This window comes from Callorhinchus milii, unplaced genomic scaffold (genome assembly GCF_018977255.1).
Source record: "Callorhinchus milii isolate IMCB2004 unplaced genomic scaffold, IMCB_Cmil_1.0 Scaffold3, whole genome shotgun sequence".
Lineage (NCBI taxonomy): Eukaryota > Metazoa > Chordata > Chondrichthyes > Chimaeriformes > Callorhinchidae > Callorhinchus > Callorhinchus milii.
The window spans coordinates 90,429,788-90,447,956 of NW_024704744.1; the positions used below are offsets into that span (position 1 = coordinate 90,429,788).

General features: G+C 43.8%; 1 protein-coding gene and 1 non-coding gene across 2 annotated transcripts in view; both read left to right on the forward strand.

Moving 5' to 3' along the window:
* Positions 1–5,473, forward strand: part of parp1 (poly (ADP-ribose) polymerase 1) — a 43,117-nt gene extending 37,644 nt beyond the window's left edge. The window contains exons 18-23 of the mRNA XM_042333206.1: positions 9–107; positions 412–564; positions 1,392–1,519; positions 2,324–2,385; positions 3,357–3,471; positions 4,785–5,473. Of these exons, the coding sequence (XP_042189140.1) occupies positions 9–107; positions 412–564; positions 1,392–1,519; positions 2,324–2,385; positions 3,357–3,471; positions 4,785–4,866 (639 nt within the window). The 3' untranslated portion in view covers positions 4,867–5,473. The remainder of the gene's footprint in view (positions 1–8; positions 108–411; positions 565–1,391; positions 1,520–2,323; positions 2,386–3,356; positions 3,472–4,784) is intronic.
* A 4,633-nt stretch (positions 5,474–10,106) lies between these two features.
* On the forward strand, positions 10,107–10,178 carry trnae-uuc. Its single transcript has one exon. It is a non-coding gene; the product is annotated as a tRNA-Glu (tRNA).
* The last annotated feature ends 7,991 nt before the right edge of the window (positions 10,179–18,169 follow it).

The window sequence follows — 18,169 nt, forward strand, 5'->3', positions numbered from 1 at the left end:
CACCTCAGGTTCTGGACAAAACCACGGATGAAGCAAAAATCATTATGGAGTACGTCAAGAACACACATGCTGCGACTCACAACCAGTATGACCTGGAGGTGGTGGAGGTGAGAACTTTGCCAGAAATTGCCGTTTGGTTCCTCTCCTCTCCCTGCCTTCAATACCCTCCTTAAAAAACATTGACCAACGTCTCTTTTCAGTCCACTTACACTCCTCTCTCTCTTCTGCGACCCCATGGATCCCTGCATAAAAGGTGCTGTATAAATATACCTTTCATCCATCTCCTTCACTGAATGCCTTTGTGGAACATTAGTTTCTTCCAATCATAACAGATCAAAGCTTTCTCTGTGATGATTTACTTTGAAGTGGAGATGTGATGTAAACTCGGGATGCTTTCTTTCCTCTCCTCAGATTTTCAAGGTGCGGCGGGACGGGGAGGGGCAGCGATTCAAACCCTTCAGCGACTTCCACAATCGCCAACTCCTCTGGCACGGCTCCCGAGCCACCAACTATGCTGGCATCTTGTCACAGGGTCTGCGCATCGCACCGCCCGAGGCTCCAGTGGTGAGTGATGGGCAGATCAGGGTTCAGGAGTGGGTCAAGCGCTCTGGGACGCTACCCTGCGTGAAGGCCGCTGTATAAATGCTAGTTGTTGTTGCTGTATGTCTCAACTGATGGGGTTGGTGGGTTGGTAACTAATTTAAGATAAAAGTAACTAAAGGGAGAACTTTTAGGAGAAATTTTTTTTAAAAGTTAAATTACCTACCAAGATCAAATTGAAGCCGAATCTTGAGGGAGCTTTTAATAGGGAACTGGACAAAATGATTGAAAAAATATATAATAATAAATAATAATAATCCTTGCATTTGATATAGCGCCTAATCACGTCTTCGAGACGTCTCAAAGCCTTTCACAGAATTTGCTGTAAAGTGAATTGACTGTATGTTTTGCGGGCGAAACTTGGTAGTTAATTACACACAACAGTGTCCCACAAACAGTCGTGATCAAACTATTTTTATTTTTAAGGGATTATTACTCCCCGGGTAAGTGATCCACCAATCGACTAACAACTGGGTTCCTACCTACTGCTAGATAAACAGGCGTGTGCAGTAAGGAAACCTGCCCAATGGGAGGATAGGGGTAGGAGGGTGGCCGAAGGCATGATCGAAGAGGAAGGTTTGAGACGTGCCGGGCGGGGGATGTGAAGCAAGCTGGAGCCTGCTGAGAGGAGGGAAATGGAAAGCTAATAAAGTGTGAGAATGGGCGAAACAAGCTGAATTACTTCCTCCTGTTAATGTAAAAGCCACTTGGTGGTAATGGTTGACATGGGAGCGATGGTAATAGAGGGAAGAGTGTTCTGTAACAGCTTTTCTCTCTCTCTCATCCTGCAGACTGGCTACATGTTCGGAAAAGGTGTCTATTTTGCTGACATGGTTTCCAAAAGTGCAAACTACTGTCACACCTCCCAGGCTGACCCCGTGGGTCTCATCCTCTTGGCTGAGGTGGCTCTCGGGAACATGTGAGTAGCGGGTGGGGGGAGAAGGGAGAAATAATACTGTGATGATCGATGCCTTTGTAAATAGTTTGCATTTTTTTGTGTTTTTAAGAGTCTTCCCCAGAAGAACAGCATTATACAATTATTAATTGTATTTGTTTGAAGAGTAACGACTCCCAAGTTCCCTCTTCTGACGGCTGAGTGGGGAAAGGCCCCATTGTGAGGCCGACGACACAGTTTACCCCAGGGTCTATACGGAGTTGCTTTCAGCGACCCTGTGTTAGAAAGATCTCGGAGGAAGAATTTTCTCTCTACTCCTGATCATTATCTTGTGTCACCCTCCTCCCCCCATTCCCTTCGCTTGCTAAAAGGTGGATGTCAATTCAGGACAGGATTTGGTTTAATTATAATCTCTCTGTTTTTCTCTCTTCCCTCACAAACCAGCTCAGTTCACTATCTTTACCGCACCTTCGGTCATCCTCCTTCCCCCAGCCCCCCACCCACCCTGCCCTCCTGATCCCAACCCCTAGCCTGGGTCCAAATCCATGACTGTCCAGCGCCTTGCGACATCTTCCCGACTTGAAAGGCGCTGTATAAATGTAATTTCTGGTTGTTGTTTACTTGGGTGAGGTATCAAAGCATCTGATGTCCTCAGGATTTGGTTTAGGGGGAAGAAAAATACTGCAAATGCCAATTTGGTACATAGGACTTTATTTTTATTTTATTTTTAAGAACCTTGTGGGAGAAAGGAAGCCTTTTCTCGCAGCTTTGTAAAGGCGTTATACAAATGTAATCTTGTTGTTATTAATGTTTTGCTTTCTTCCCCAGGTATGAGTTAAAGCGAGCCAATCACATCACTAAACTCCCTAAGGGGAAACACAGTGTGAAAGGTGAGACCTTCATTAGTTTGGTGTCTGTGATACTCTCATCCCCTTTTCCCCATCTGTGTAGCTTAGTGGTTAGAGCACTTGCCTCACAATCGAGAAGACCTGAGCGATACCCAGGCAAGGTGAAATGTTGGACAAGTTTTCTTATTCCACACACCACTTAGGGTTCTAGCAGTTAGTAGGAACCCAGTTGTGTCCGGGTAAACCCTTTTTTAAAAAAAAACAGATAATTTGGTCACTCAAATCTACGACTGTTTGTGGGACACTGTTGTGCGCAATTGGCTGCTGCATTTTGCCCACAGAATATACAGTCAATTCACTTTACGGAATATTCTGTGAAGCGCTTTGAGATGTCTCGAAGATGTGATAAGTAGCTAGATCAAATGCAAGGATTATTATTATTATTTCCCCCACTGCCTTCCCCACCTCTTCCCCCTATCTCTTTCTCTTTCTTTTACCCATCTCCCAACTTCAATGCTGCATTGTTAGAGATGGAATCTTTTTTGTAAGAGATCTTTTGGCTGTGGTCCCATCTATCTGTCTTCATGGAAATCTGAGAAAACCAACAACACTTTTAGAAAAGAGCAAAGGTCATTGTGTTCTGGTCCATCATCCCCTGTTAAAGAATCATTTGATACCAGTTTGTGGGCTCTTGTATTTTCCTGCAACAGCAGTAATTGCTCAACAATAGTCAATGTTAAAGTCAATGTAATGTAAAAGCTAATGTCAAAGCCCCTTCGCCTCGCTCCCTCCCTTGCCCCCTTCAAGGAACATCTCAAGACCTTCCTCTTTGACCGCACCTTTGGCCACACTCCTACCCTTACCCTTCACCCCTCCTTATCCCAACCCCCTGCTCGGGTCTAAATCCCTGACCGTCCAGCACCTTAGCACGTCCTTCCAACATGAAAGGCACTGACTGTAAATGTAATTTGCTGTAGTTGTTTGTTGGTCATTGAGATCTCTGGTCTTTGCAGGTGTGGGTAAGACGGCTCCCGATCCCAACGCCTCTATCAAGCTGGATGGAATTGAGGTGCCGCTGGGGAAAGGAGTCCAGACGCCAGCCACTGACTCCAGCTTACTGTACAATGAGTATCCTTTTACTAACCTGGGAGCACAGGGATCCGGGTCAGAATCCTGGTCCAGATGTGGCGCTAGGAGGAGGGAGGGAGTATGTCGTTGCTGTTCCAATTGCAGATCAAGTTGTACATTAAACACTGACAAAAAATATCCTCTGCGGTCCATAGACTCAGCTGGCTCAGTGAGCAACACTCTCGTATCTGATCTCAATCCAGACTGATGATCCAGTCTGGTCATTACTGGACAAATGCTGCATTGTCAGAGGTGCCACCCTTCAGAGGAGATGGTAAACTGAGATGTATAGGTGACGTTAATCAAGCAACACTAATAATAATAATCCTTACATTTGATATTGTACCTTATCGCATCTTCCAGACTTCTCAAAGCGCTTCACACAATATATTGTAAAGTGAAATTGACTATGTTGTGGAGGAAACACAGCAGCCAATTGAATACAGACTGGATTAAGTGACCAATTTTTTTATTTTTATTTATTTTAAATTTTGAAGGTATTATTTACCCCGGAAAAGCAATCCACCAATCGACTAACGTCCTAGTTCCTACACATTGCTAGGTAAACAGGCGTATGGAGTAATGGAAACTTGCCCAAAGTTTCGCACTGCCCAGGAATTGAACCCAGATCCAGTTCTCTAACCACTAAACCACAGGATACCACTAAGATACTGGATCCTTCAGATAGATTGGACATTCACCATGTGGCTGTTTGTAGACATCGCTGTGTGCAAAATGGATGTTGGGTTGGCCCACAAATACAGATCGAAACCCATTTTAGAGGCAGGTAGTTGAATAATAAACCCAAGGCACAGTTGGTGATAATGGTTGATATGGGACCTGTCCTTACTGGTTCATTTGTGGAGTCCTGTAGCTCAGTGATTAGAGCAAGTCGCTTTGCAAGTGAGAGACCTGAGTTCAATTCCAGGCAGAGGGCGAAACCTTGGGCAAGTTTCCTTACTCCACACAGAGCCTAATAATAATCCCTCCAAAAAAGAACAATAATAAATTGGTCATTTTCAATCTACGACTGTTTGTGGGACATTGCTGTGCGCAATTGGCTGCCGCGTTCACCCACAAATATAGTCAATTCACTTTACAGTGTGTTCTGTGAAGCGCTTTGGGACATCTTCCTGACGTGAAAAGCGCTATATCAAATGCAAGAATTATTATTATTATTATTAGTGAGACTCTGAAACCTTCGGACCCAAGTGCCAGTGTGTGGAGCATTCCTAGCTGGGATTTTGTCCATCTTGTTTGTGGTTTATACAGTTTCTGTCATGTTATCCCCTCCTTATCCAATCTCTTCTCAGATACATTGTGTACGATGTGGCTCAGATCAACATGAAGTACCTGCTGAAACTCAACTTCAATTACAGGACCTCTCTGTGGTGAATGCACACCCTGACACACTTTGCCAGCCCCAGACTGGCTAACAGGGCACAGCCCAGGCACCAGGCAGTGGCATTGCCTTGGTTTGACAGTGTGGGAGGGGAGGGTCGCTCAAACTGACACAATTTACTGACGCATTTACTGAAGTTTATCTTATTTTTCGTTTTACTTTGAATTGAAGTCACATTTCACCGAAAACAATCTGGAAATAGATTTATTTGGGGGGAGGGGGCGTAACAGGAGTGACGGGAGGCAGGAGGGTGTGTTTAAAATAAAATGGGGTAAAGCTAAATGTTAAATTGTTTGTTAACTTACTGCTGCTTACTTGCTTGTGAGGAAAACATACATCTACAGTTGAACATCTACTGTGAAGATGGTTTTTGTTTTGTTTTTTTCCTAAGTGGACTGGATTGCTGTTACAGAGTCCCCACAAACCCTGCTGTACCTTGGACCACTGTTTTAGGTGCTGTGAGTTGCACATACCTGCTTCCTCTTCGCCCCCACTTCTGCACCCTCCCCCCAACCTTGCGCCCCCCTGCCCGCCCGCCCGTAGTTGAATTACCAATGTTTTGTTTTACGTTTTTATATGAACAATAAAACCTAGGACACAGTCGTGCCTGCACAATCGCTCCTTTTCTTGACTGCAAATGCTCAAATATTTATGTGTCAAAGATGAGTGGGGAGAAGCCTGTGTGTGGGGTGGAGGAAAACTTGGGGGTGGGGGGGGGAACATGTGTGAGTGAGGGGGTGGTGGGCAGGAGCATGTGTGTATGGGGGGGGGTGGGTGGGGGAGAACTTGTGTGTGTGGGGGGGAGGGGGAACTTGTGCATGGGTGGGGGGGATTTCTGCGTATCCTGTGTTGGTTGAGTGCTTGTGTGTTGGGGGAAGGGGAGGAAGTGGCTGCTTTTGCACATGTCCAAACTAAACTATAAGTTGTAAACACTTGTAAAATGAATGCTGAGCAATGCTAAAGACTGTCTTTTAACTTTTATATATTTTCATATTTTTCCTTTGATACCCTCTGGACGTTGTTTTAAGAACCCTGATGACCCTATCCCATATCTGTGCCACATCCCGCTCTGCCTTCCTCCACCTCCGCAACATCGCCCAGTTGCCCACTGTCTCACCCCTCAGGCCGCCAAAACCCTCATCCACATGTTCATCACATATAGGCTCAACCTCGCCAACTCCCTGCTTGTCGGCCTTCCCAACTCTTCCCTCCACAAGCTGCAGATCATTCAGAACTCTGCAGCTCGTGTCCTCTCCTGCACCAGGCTCCGTGACCCCATCATCCCCACCCCCACCCGGCTTCATTGGCTCCCCATCCCCCAGAGGATAGAGTTCAAAATCTTTGTGCTCCACGGCCTTGCTCCTTCCTATCTCCATGACCTGCTAACCCCATAACAACCTGTCCCGTTCCCTACGTTCAGCAGGCTCTGGCCTGTCCCTGGCCCGGTCTGCCCCACCATCAGCGGTTGGGCTTTCATCTTCTCTGCCCTCACCCTTTGGAACTTCATCCCACAGTCCCTTTGCCTCGCTCCCTCCTTTGCCTCCTACAAGGCCCGCCTCAAGACCCTCTTCTTCAACCGCGCCTTCGGCCACCCTCCTACCCTCACCCTGCCTGCCACCCACCCCTCCTGATCCCAACCCTTGATCGGGTCCAAATCCCTGACTGTCCAGCGCCTTGGGATGTCCTCCCAAAGTGAAAGACGCTGTGTAAATGTCAGTGTGCATTGGAGTTTTCTCGAGGCAAATTGAGGAAGGCAGAGGGAGAGAGAGGTCAGGAAGGGATTGTTTTACATCATTAACTTTCACAAAGGTCATTCCAGTACCTCAGGATGCTGTGGGGAAGAGATACTACTGGATTACTAATGGTGTCCCACTGGGCAGCCTGAAGATAGAACTCACCCCTTGACCTGGGGATCCTGACTGCATCTGGGAGGTGTAATAGTCTTTTCACACACTAAGGTTGCCATCTCCCATATCCTGATGAAACCATTAAGTATTCCCTGGGCTGCAGACACAACCTCACTGATTATTTAAACCTTTTTAATTTCATGGACCTTTGCGGAGGGGATATTTTCCGCTTGCCATAAAGGAGTTGTACTTGTCTCCCTCCCTTCCTCTTGCGCATTCACACAAACACACACACATGCTCACTCCTTAAGCCTTAACTCTACGTTAACTTAGCCCATGATCACCACCCCACCCACCCACCACCTTCACTTGATGCCCAAACCTGCAATTACACAGTGCTCTGAGAAACTATCCTATGTGAAGGGTGCTATGTAAAGTTGTCATCATCATTAAGCCATACAAACCAGAAGAAGAGTTCCATGGTCAATCCTTGGTCTAGCTGACCTTCAGCTGATCTTCATAGGCGCAATAATAGAAACAGTAAGTCCTGTAGCTTGGTGGTTAGAGCACTTGCTCCACAAACGAGAGGACCTGGGTTTTAATTCAGAGCAAAATGTTGGGCAAGTTTTCTTACTCCACATGCTTCTGTTTACCTAGTAAGAATTGGTTGGTTGATCACTTTCCAGGGTTAATAATCCCTTCAAAATAAATAAATTTTTTAGAAAGATTAAAATTTTTAGAAATTTTTTAGAAAGATCATAGCTGATCTTCAGACCTAATTACCTGGTTATAGATTCTCCTACTGGGGGAAACAGACCCTCAGTGTCTACTTTATCCAACCCTTTAAGAATCTTATATGTTTCAATAAGATCTCCCCTAATTCTTCTGTACTCCAAAGAATATAGCCCTAGTTTAATCCCAGGAACTAACCGAGTGAATCTACGCTGCACCTCCTCGAGGGCAAGTATGTCCTTTTTTAAATAAGGAGACCAAAACTGCACACAATACTCTAGGTGTGGTCTCACCGAGGCCCTATACAGTTGCAGCAAGACTTCCTTACTCTTGTACTCAACCTTTTGCAATGAACGCTAACATGCCGTTCTCCTGCTTAGTTGCTGCTGCACCTGCAAACTAACTTTTTGAGACTGGTGTACAAGGACACCCAAATCCCTCTGAACACTAACACTATCTAATCTCTTCCCCTCTAGAAAATAATCAGTTTTTCTATGTTTTCTACCTAGGTGAATAACTTCACACTTCCCCACATTAAATTCCATCTGCCACCTACTCGCCCACTCCCCTCGCCTATCTATATCCAATTGCAATCTTTTTGCATCATCCTCAGAGCTTACTCTCCCACCAAGTTTAGTGTCATCCGCGAATTTAGATACGTTACATTCAATGTCCTCGTCCAGATCATTGATGTAAATTGTGAATAGCTGAGGCCCAAGCACTTATCCTTGTGGCACTCCACTAGTCACATCTGCCAATTCGAGAATAACCTGTTTATCCCTACTCTCTGTTTTCTACCCGTTAGCCATTCTTCAATCCATGCTAATATGTTCCCATTAATCCTGTGGGCCTTGACCTTGTGCAATAGCCTTTTACAGTCAATCCACTTTACAGTATATTCTGTGAAGGGCTTTGAGACGTTTCAATGGTGTGATAAGGTGCTATATCAAATACAAGAATTATTACATATTAACAGTACAACTGTTCTCAGTACTCCTATCCAAAGAAGGGACAATCCTCTGTGAATTCCACTCTTGGTCACTACCAGTGCCTTCCCTCCCTCCAAGTGTTAGAAACTGGTCAAAAAGGTTTACTGAGAAATAAGAGTAAAACATTTTTTTACACTGCAAAATCAGTTAAATGACTCCTTTGGGTCTCAGTTAACAATACAATATAAATTGACGTTTATTATAGCATCTTTCATGTTGGGAGGGAGGGTGTCCCAATGTACTGATGACTTAAATGATAATGCACTTCCCTCTGGCTCAGAAGGTTGTGAGGTCAAGCCCCCACATTGAGTTCAGTTCACAATCCTGGCTGATGGTATTGGATGTGGTGTCTTTCGCACAAGATACTTAATTAAGGTCCTGTGTGCCTGTTCTTCAGGTGGATGTTCGATCATGTGACACCATTGGAAAAGAAAAGGATGTTTTGGATAACAACCCATCAGATGTGGGCAATTAGCTGCTGCATTTCGCCCACAAAATATACAGTCCACTCACTTTACAGTATATCCTGTGAAGAGCTTTGAGACGTCACAAAGACGTGAAAGGCGCTATACCAAATGCAATGATTGTTATTATTCTCTCTAGCTAATGATTACTTGACTGGAAATAATTTCTCTCTATCAACTCTTGTCAAAACCTCTTATAATTTAAAATTATAAGGTCTATCAACCTGCTCTCTTCTAATGCAAATCGGCCACTTTCAGCAGTGTGACCATAGGTCAAACCACTCTTCCTGAGTATCATGTGTGTAAATCTCCTCTGCATCTTCTCTATGGCTCTTATGTCCTTTCTAAAGTGGGGTGACTCAAATGGGACACGTTGTTCTAACTGTGATCAAACCAATACAGCTCTTTGGATTTATATGCTATGTCCCTCGTTACAGAACCCAGGATCCCATTAGCTTTATTGAATCATTTACATGTTTGAACACAATTACGCTTTTCCATTGGCATTGGCTTCTTCTAAACGTGGCATTTATTTACTGAGCTGGTCAGACCCATTTACCCCACTCCAGCAATGCACATCACAATCAAGGTATGAAATTGAGAGGCTGATAATAATAGTAATAATAATAATAATGTTATATAAAGCCGACATATTAGTATTTTTGCCTCACTCCCTCCCTTGCCTCTTTCAAGGAACGTCTCAAAAACTTCCTCTTTGACCGCGCTTTTGGCCACCCTCCTACCCCTATCCTCCTGATCCCAACCCCATGCTCGGGTCCAAATCCCTGATTGTTCAGCACATTGGGGTGTGAAAAGCTTGTTACAAATGTAATTTGTTGTTGTTGTTTTCTCCATAGCCCTTAATGCTCTTACTTCTCAAGTATCTATTCAACTAACTTGAATTGAGTAGAGAGCCCAGCAGCGTGAGGAGGGAACTGAGTGGTGCAGAACAGAGGGCTTCAGGTTCCTGGATCATTGGACCAGTTCTGGGGCAGATGGCACCTGTACAATGTGGATGGGTTACACTTGAAGAGGACGGGGACCAATGTCCTCGCAGGGAGGTTAACTAGTGCTGCAGGGAAGGGTCAAACTAATTTCGAGGGGAGAATGGGAATCGGAAGGATGTAGAATTAGAGAGGACAAACAAGTTACACAGAGGGCTGGGACAGACAAATAGCAATGTAATAAGGAGTAATCCTGGAGTCCTGTAGCTCAGTGGTTAGAGCACTCGCGTTTCAAGCGAGAGACCTGGGTTCGATTCCCGGCAGGGTGAAACCTTGGGCAAGTTTCCTTACTCCACACGCCTGATAATAATCCCTCAAGAAAAAAAAACAAAATTAGTCACTTCAATCCACGACTGTTTGTGGGACTCTGCTGTGCGCAATTGGCTGCTGCATTTCTCCCACAAATATACAGTCAATCCACTTTACAGTCTATTCTGTGAAGCGCTTTGAGACGTTAGGAAGACGTGAAAAGCGCTATATCAAATGCAAGGATTATTATTATCCAGAAAAAGGAGGGATTAGACGGGGGAGAAGTGCAGAGCAGACTCAAGTCAGTCTTGGAATGCATGTGCATAAGTGCATGGAGTGTGACAAATCAGATTGGTGAGCTACAGGCTCAAGTTACCACATGGAGTTATGAAATAGTGGCAATAACTGGCTCAAACAAGGTCAGGAATAGGAGCAGAATATTCCTGACTATAATTTATTCAGGAGGGATAGGGAAGGGAAACAAAGAGGAGGGGGTGGCAATATTGATTAAAGACACGTTTACGGCCCTAGAAAGGGATGATGTGCTAGAGAGTCCAAAAACAGAATCTATTTGATTAAAGTTAAAGAGCAGAAAAGAAGTTTTTACTCTGTCAGATGTATACTATAGACCACCAAATAGTGGAAAGGAGATAGACGAGCAAATCTGCAAGTAGATTTCAGATAGATGCAAAACCAATAGAGTAGTGATAATGGGGAACTTAAATTATCCTAACATAGACTGGCAAAATAATAGTGTAAAGGGCAAGGAGGGGGAAGGATTCCTAAAATGGCTGCAGGATAACTTTCTGGATCAGTATGTTTCCAGCCCAATGAGGAAGGAAGCAGTGCTGGATCTAGTTCTGGGGAATGAAGTGGGGCAAGTGGAGCAGGTTTCAGTAGCTTTCAGCTTTCAGCATCTGGACAACATCATTAAGTTTAGAGTACGTATAGAAAGGGACAAAGAACAATCAAAGGTGAAGATATTCAAGTGGAAGAGGGCTAATTTCAATGAGTTGAAAAGGGACCTAGCCAAGGTGGACTCAAAAGAAAGATTGGCAGCTAAAACAGCTAACGAGCAATGGGAAGCCTTCAAGGAAGAGATAGATTGGGGACAGAACAAATACATTCATTCCCACAAAGGGGAAAGGTAGGGCAACCACACCTCCCTGGATGAATAAGGAAATTGGGATTAAAATAAAAGAGAAAAAGGAGGCTTATGATAAATGTCAGATCCAAAATACAGAAGATAATCAAATAGAATATAGAAAATACAGAGGAGAACTGAAAAAGGAAATAAGAGGGGCAAAGAGATTATATGAGAAAAGATTAGCGGGTAACATAAAAGGGAACCCTAAGGTACTTTTTAAGCATATAAAGAATAAAAGGTTAGTCAAAGGTAGGGTGGGGGCAATTAGGGACCAAAGAAAAAATCTTCTTGTGGAGGCAGAGGGCAAGGCTGACATACTGAATGAGTACTTTGCATCTATCTTCACAAAAGAAGAAGATGCAGCCAATGCCATGGAATTGGAGGAGAGGGTAGAGAAATTGGATAACAATAAACCGAAAGGAGGTACTAAAAAGATTGTTGGTGCTCAAGGTAGAAAAGTCATCCGGTCCGGATGGGATGCATCCTAGATTAATAAAGGAAGTAAGGGTGGAAATAACGGAGGCTTTGGCCACAATCTTTCAATCCTCCTTGGTCACTTGGGTGGTGCCAGAGGACTGGAGGATTGCAAATGTTACTCTACATAAATTGCCATATAAGAGACTTGTAAGCAAAATAGAAGCCCACGGTATTAAAGGGACAGTGGCAGCCTGGATATAGAACTGGCTGGGAGACAGAAAGCAGAGAGTGGTGGTGAACGGTTGTTTTTCTGATTGGAGGGAAGTGTGCAGTGGTGTCCCCCAGGGATCAGTATTGGGATCACTGCTATTTTTGATTATATAAATGACCTGATTTGGGTATCGTGAGTACAATTTCTAAGTTTGCAGGCAATACCACACTGGGAAAAGTAATAAACAGTGAGGAGGATAGTAGCAGACAGCAGACAGACTGGTAAAATGGGCAGACATGTGGCAGATGAAGTTTAATATGGAGAAATGTGAAGTGATGTATTTTGGGAGAAAGAATGAGGAGAGGCAATATAAGCTGATGGTACAATCTTAATAATGATAATAATAATCCTTGCATTTGATATAGCGCTTTTCACGTCGGGAGGACGTCCCAAAGCGCTTCACAGAACACGCTGTAAAGTGAATTGACTGTATATTTGTATATTTAAAGGGGGTGAAGGAACAGAAAGACCTGAGGGTCATATAAGTAAATCTTTGAAGATGACAGGACAGGGAGACAAAGCTGTTAAAAAGCTTACGGGATACTAGGCTTTATAAACGGGCATAGAATACAAATGTCAGGAAGTTATGACGAACCTTTATAAAACACTGGTTAGTCCTCAGTTAGAGACTGTGTTCAGTTCTGGGCCCCACACTTTAGGAAGGATGTCAAGGCATTGGAGAGGGTGCAAAGCAGATTTACCAGGATGGCACCAGGAATGAGGGACTTCAGTTATCAGGAGAGGCTGGAGAAGCTGGGATTATTCTCCTTGGAGCAGAGAAGGTTAAGAGGAGACTTAATAGAAGTTTTGAAAATTATGAGGGGATTCGATAGGGTTAACGGAGAAACTATTTCCACTGGCGGGTGGGTCGGTAACCTGAGGCACTGATTTAAAATAGATGTTAAAAGAAACGGGGGGAAGGTGAGGAGAATTTTTTTTACACAGTAAGTTGTTCGGATCTGGAATGCATTGCCTGAAAGTAGGGTGGAAGCCGATTCAATAACAAGATTTAAGGGAGAAGTAGATAATTATTTGGGGAGGACAAGTTTGCAGGGCTGTAGTGAGAGCGCGGGGGAGTGGGATTGATTTGGGCAGCTCTTTTCAAAGAGCCGGCACTGACACAAGGGGCCGAATGGCCTCCTTCTGTGCTGTGTAATTCTATGATTCTATGATCTCCCTTTTTAAATAAACCCAATGAATTCTTCAGCCTCTGCAGTTCTCATAGAATTTTACTGCACAGAATGAGGCTATTTGGTCCATCGTGCCTGTGCTGGGTTCTCTGAAAAAAAATATCTATTGTGTCCAGGCCCACTCTAATGCCATTTCCCTCCACTCCCTCATACCATTTGGTTGGGTCCTGTAACTCAGTGGTTAGAGCACGTGCCTTGCAAGCTGAGTTCGATTCCCGGGTAGGACAAAACGTTGGGCAAGTTTCCTTACTCCACACGCCTCTGAGGTGCTATACAAATGTAATAATAAAATAATAATAGTTTGATCACGACTCTTTGTGGGACACTTATTGTGCGTAATTGGCTGCCGCACTTCGCCCACAAATGTAGTCAATTTACTTTACAACAAATTCTGTGAAAGGCTTTGAGAGGTCTCGAAGACGTGATAAGGCGATATATCAAATGCAACGATTATTATTGTTATTAATTGGCCATTTCTGGGACTTTGCTGTGGACAAATTGGCTGCTAACAAAGTCTGGTCCAGCCTGTATTTGCCTTCAGCCAATACTGGGTGAAACACTTTATTCCAGGAAAACATCAGGTCAGTGGTAACTCAAGGATGTTGCATAAACAGAGCAGAAATAATAATCCCAAAGGCACTTGGTGGAATTCACAGTCGACTCCCAAGGAATCCGATTAAGATCTCAGCTAACCCGAGGGAGAGAGGCAGCAGAGATACAGATAATAATAACAAACCTTGCATTTGATATATATATATTATCACATCTTCGAGACATGTCAAAGCGCTTTACGGAATATACTGTAAAGTGAATTGATTGTATTTTGTGTGCCAAATACGAATACAAATAAGAGTGGTAAAATACATAATGGTAAGAAACTGTTTCAGATTTCATTTCCCTGTGCCCTAGCTCCAAAATCATAGAGAGAATCTATGCTAAACTTTCTCCATCTCTTTGTTGGTGTACTTATATGGGGCAGGGTTGGCGGGGGGAGAGAATGGAACACAATAACTGGTCCAACCTGACATCTCACTCCCAGCGATTTATGCATTTGTACCACTCTTTTCCTGACAAGTTTCACAGTTCCACTATTTGATCTTTAGCCACCTTCAGCACTCTGGGAAGGAAACCCATCTGGTCCTGGTGACTCATCCATTTTAAATTCCAACAACCTTTTGTCTACCGTTTCCTCATTGCCAGCCTTCTGGCTCTTCCTTTACATCTATCTCCCTGCACAACCCATCAATCTCCGCTAATAAACACAAGTGCAAAGCGCTTATGTATATACAGCTTTTCCTCCACACTCCTTTTACCCTACCTTTCCCTGATTATCTTGTGTTTTTTGTTTAATAATAATAATCCTTGCATTTGATATAGCACTTTATCACGTCTTCGAGATATTTCAAAGCACTTCACAGAATATACTGTAAAGTTGATTGACTATATTTTGTGAGCAAAAACCTTTTATGGTGCTTGAGTCTTATTTCGCACCCTCTCTTGCTTTCTGTTTCAGTTCTGCGTTGAATTTTCTAGACTTTATCCACTTTGTCTCTGTATTCTGATTTTGAACCCGAACCCTTTGTGGAGTCCTGTAGCGAAGTGGTTAGAGCACTAGCCTTGCAAGTGAGAGGACCGATTCCCGGGCAGGGCGAAACGTTGGGCAAGTTTCCTTACTCCAATCGCCTGTTTACCTAGCAGTAAGTAGGAACCCAGTTGTTAGGCGATTGGCGGATCGATTTTCCAGGGATAATAATTCCTTCAAAAAAATATATAAGAATAATAATTTGGTCACTCAATCCACGACTATTTGTAGGACACTACTGTGAGTAATTGGGTACCCACAAAATATACATTCACTACACTTTACAGTATATTCTGTGAAGGGCTTTGAGACATCTTGAAGACGTGATAAAGCGCTATATCAAATGCAATAATTATTATTATTTATTAGGTAGTATCATCTGCACTCTTCATTTTGTATTTGAAAACTTCCCATTATTGATCTACTCTTTACTTTTCAAACTTATCTCCCAGTTTATTTGAGTTAGTTCTCACCTGACAACTGCAAAATTTACCTCCAGTCCTTTTATACCTTTATTTTTGTCTCTTTGTTTGCTACTTTGACATAGAATCTAATTATATTGTCATCACCGTGTCTCAATCGCTTAACTTATTTGATTTATTTACCACAACCAGAATCAGTACTGTCTCTTTGCTTGTTGGATGAATTACATCTATCAATATCCCAGTTTTGTGGACAAATCTTTATCCTCCCCCAGTTTACTTTTGGAATATTGAGGTCCCCCATAATTACTACTTTATTATACCTATCTTAATTGCCTTAATACCTCATCTTCAATTTCTTTGCAGTTACTGGTTGATATTATCAATCTATCCGCTGCCTCCGCTCAGCAGGCTCCGGCCTGATCCATGTCCCCTGCCCAGCCCGCCGCATCATCGGCTGATGGGCCTCTCTGCTCCCACCCTTTGGCACTCCATCCCACAGTCCCTTTGCCTCACTCCCTCCCTTGCCTCCTTCAAGGAACGTCTCAAGACCCTCCTCTTCGACCGCACCTTCGGCCACCCTCCTACCCGAGCCCTCCCTGCCCTCCATCACTCCTGATCCCAACCCCCAACCCACATCTCTGCAGCCTTGATGTTCATCAGTTCCCAATCTCACCCTCAGTGTCCCTCAACGTTGCTGGTTGTTTTTGTTTGTTTCTGTTCTGGTGAGAACGGTCCCCGTTGTTCTCATTAGAAATTGACGAGGCTATAAAAAACACTAATGATGTTCTGGATTTTATACTATAGGGGCATAGAATACAAAAGCAAGGAACTGGTATTAATGCTGTACAAATTACTGGTTAGGTTACATTTGGGAGTACCACCCCCCCAAATGCAGCCGAAACCCTTGTTTGAGTAATCCAGGCTGGGAGGTGACAAACTCATGCACAAGATTTTCGGCTGCATTTGGGGTAAGGTACTGTCTGAGGTGGGCAATGTGGCGGAGGTAGAAGAAAGCGGTCCTGGTCAGAGATCAGATGTGGGTGAGGAAAGACAGCTGGGGGTTGAATCAGCCGCCTAGATTGCGCACTGGTTCGGTGAGTCTGAGGGAGAGGCCAGAGAGGTTGAGGAGTTCAGATCCACAGGAGTGAAGACATTGATGGGAGCCAAGGAGTATGGCTTCCGTCTTGTCCACATTCAGCTGCAGGAAGTTTGCACTCATCCAGGCCCTGATGTCTACCAGACAAGCTGATAGAACCTCGGTGGACCTGGAGTTGGTACTGGAGGCGGCAAAGTAGATATGGATGTGGAAGTTTGCCCCGTGTCTGCGGATGACATCGCCCATTGGGAACATATAGATAAAGAAAAAAAGAGGGCCAAGGATGGAGCCCTGGGGTACACCGCAGGTGACCAGGCGAGGGCAGGAGGAGTAGGACTCGAACCATGCATGTGCACTGTGATGGATGAGGTCTCCCTCGGAGGAGGATGGCCTGGTCAACAGTGTCGAATGAGGCAGAGATCCAGGAGGACGAGGAGGCAGATGGAGCCCTGGTCACAGATAGAGAGAAGGTTGTTTTTGACTTTGATAAGTGCTGTGTCTGTGCTGCGGGCAGGGCAAAAACTAGACTGCAGAGCTACTAATCAGCAGAGAATAGAGAAACTGGGACTGTGTGAGAGGGGGGTGATGGAGGTGTACAAAATTATGAGAGGTTTGGAATAAGGTGAAAAGGGCGAGACTTTTCCACTGCTTGATGAATAAATTTAAGATCTAATTAAAATTGAATTACAAAAAGACAAAGGAGACATTATTTCACACGTTACACAAGGTTATAGGACGTGGAATGCCTTACCGAAAATGATAGTTGAAAATAATTCATGATAGCTTTTAAAAGGAATGAAACAAATAGTTTAAAAAATATCAAAGACTATAACTAAAGGGCAAGACAGTGGGTCGCTGTGAAGAGAGAGCTCTTTCAGAGAACCCACACGCCTGTACAATGGGCCAAAAGGCAAAGTACTGCAGATGCTGGAAATCTGTTGTGAACACAGAAGGCGCTGGGAACACAAAGGAGGTCAGGCAGCATCCATGAAGAAAGGAAAATGAGTTAACGTTTCAGGTGTTCTGACGAAAAGTCATAGACCTGAAAAGTTAATTCATTCTCTTCTCTCCATGGATGCTGCCTGACCTGCTCCATGTTCCCAGCAACTATATAATGGGTCAAATGGGCTCTTTCTGTGTTGTATAATTCAAAGATTAGTTGTACATTTTACTCTATGATCTTTCTTATGAGTGAAATAAACCATCATATTATTAATAATAATAACGCTTGCATTTGATTATAACATCTTAATCACATCTTTGAAACGTCTCAGCGCTTCACAGAATGAATTGACTGTATACTTTGTTGGTGAAATGCTGCAGCCAATTGCACACAGTAGTGTGCCACAAACAGCCACGTATTGAGTGACCACATTTATAATTTTGGAGGTATTAGTACTCCCAGAAAAGCGATCTGCCAATCAACTAACAACCGGGTTCCTACTTACTGCAAGGTAAACAGAGGCGTGTGGAATAAGGAAACTTGCCCAATGTTTCACCCTGCCTGGGAATCCAACGCAGATCCTCTCGCTTATGAGGCGAGTGCTCTAATCACTAAGCTACAGGACTATAATAATAATAATCCTTACATTTGATATAGCGCTTTTCAAGTTTACTAGACGTCTCAAAGCGCTTCACAGAATAGACTGTAAAGTGAATTGATTGTATATTTTTGGGGGAAATGCGGCAGCCAATTGCGCACAGCAGTTTCCCACAAACAGTCGTGGATTGAAATGGCCAATTTATTATTTTTTTTGACGGATTATTATCAGGCATGTGGAATAAGGAAACGTGCCGGGAATCAAACCCAGGTCTCTCGCTTGCAAAACGAGTGCTCTAACCAATGAGCTACAGGACTCCACTATGATAATACAGTATTGGTG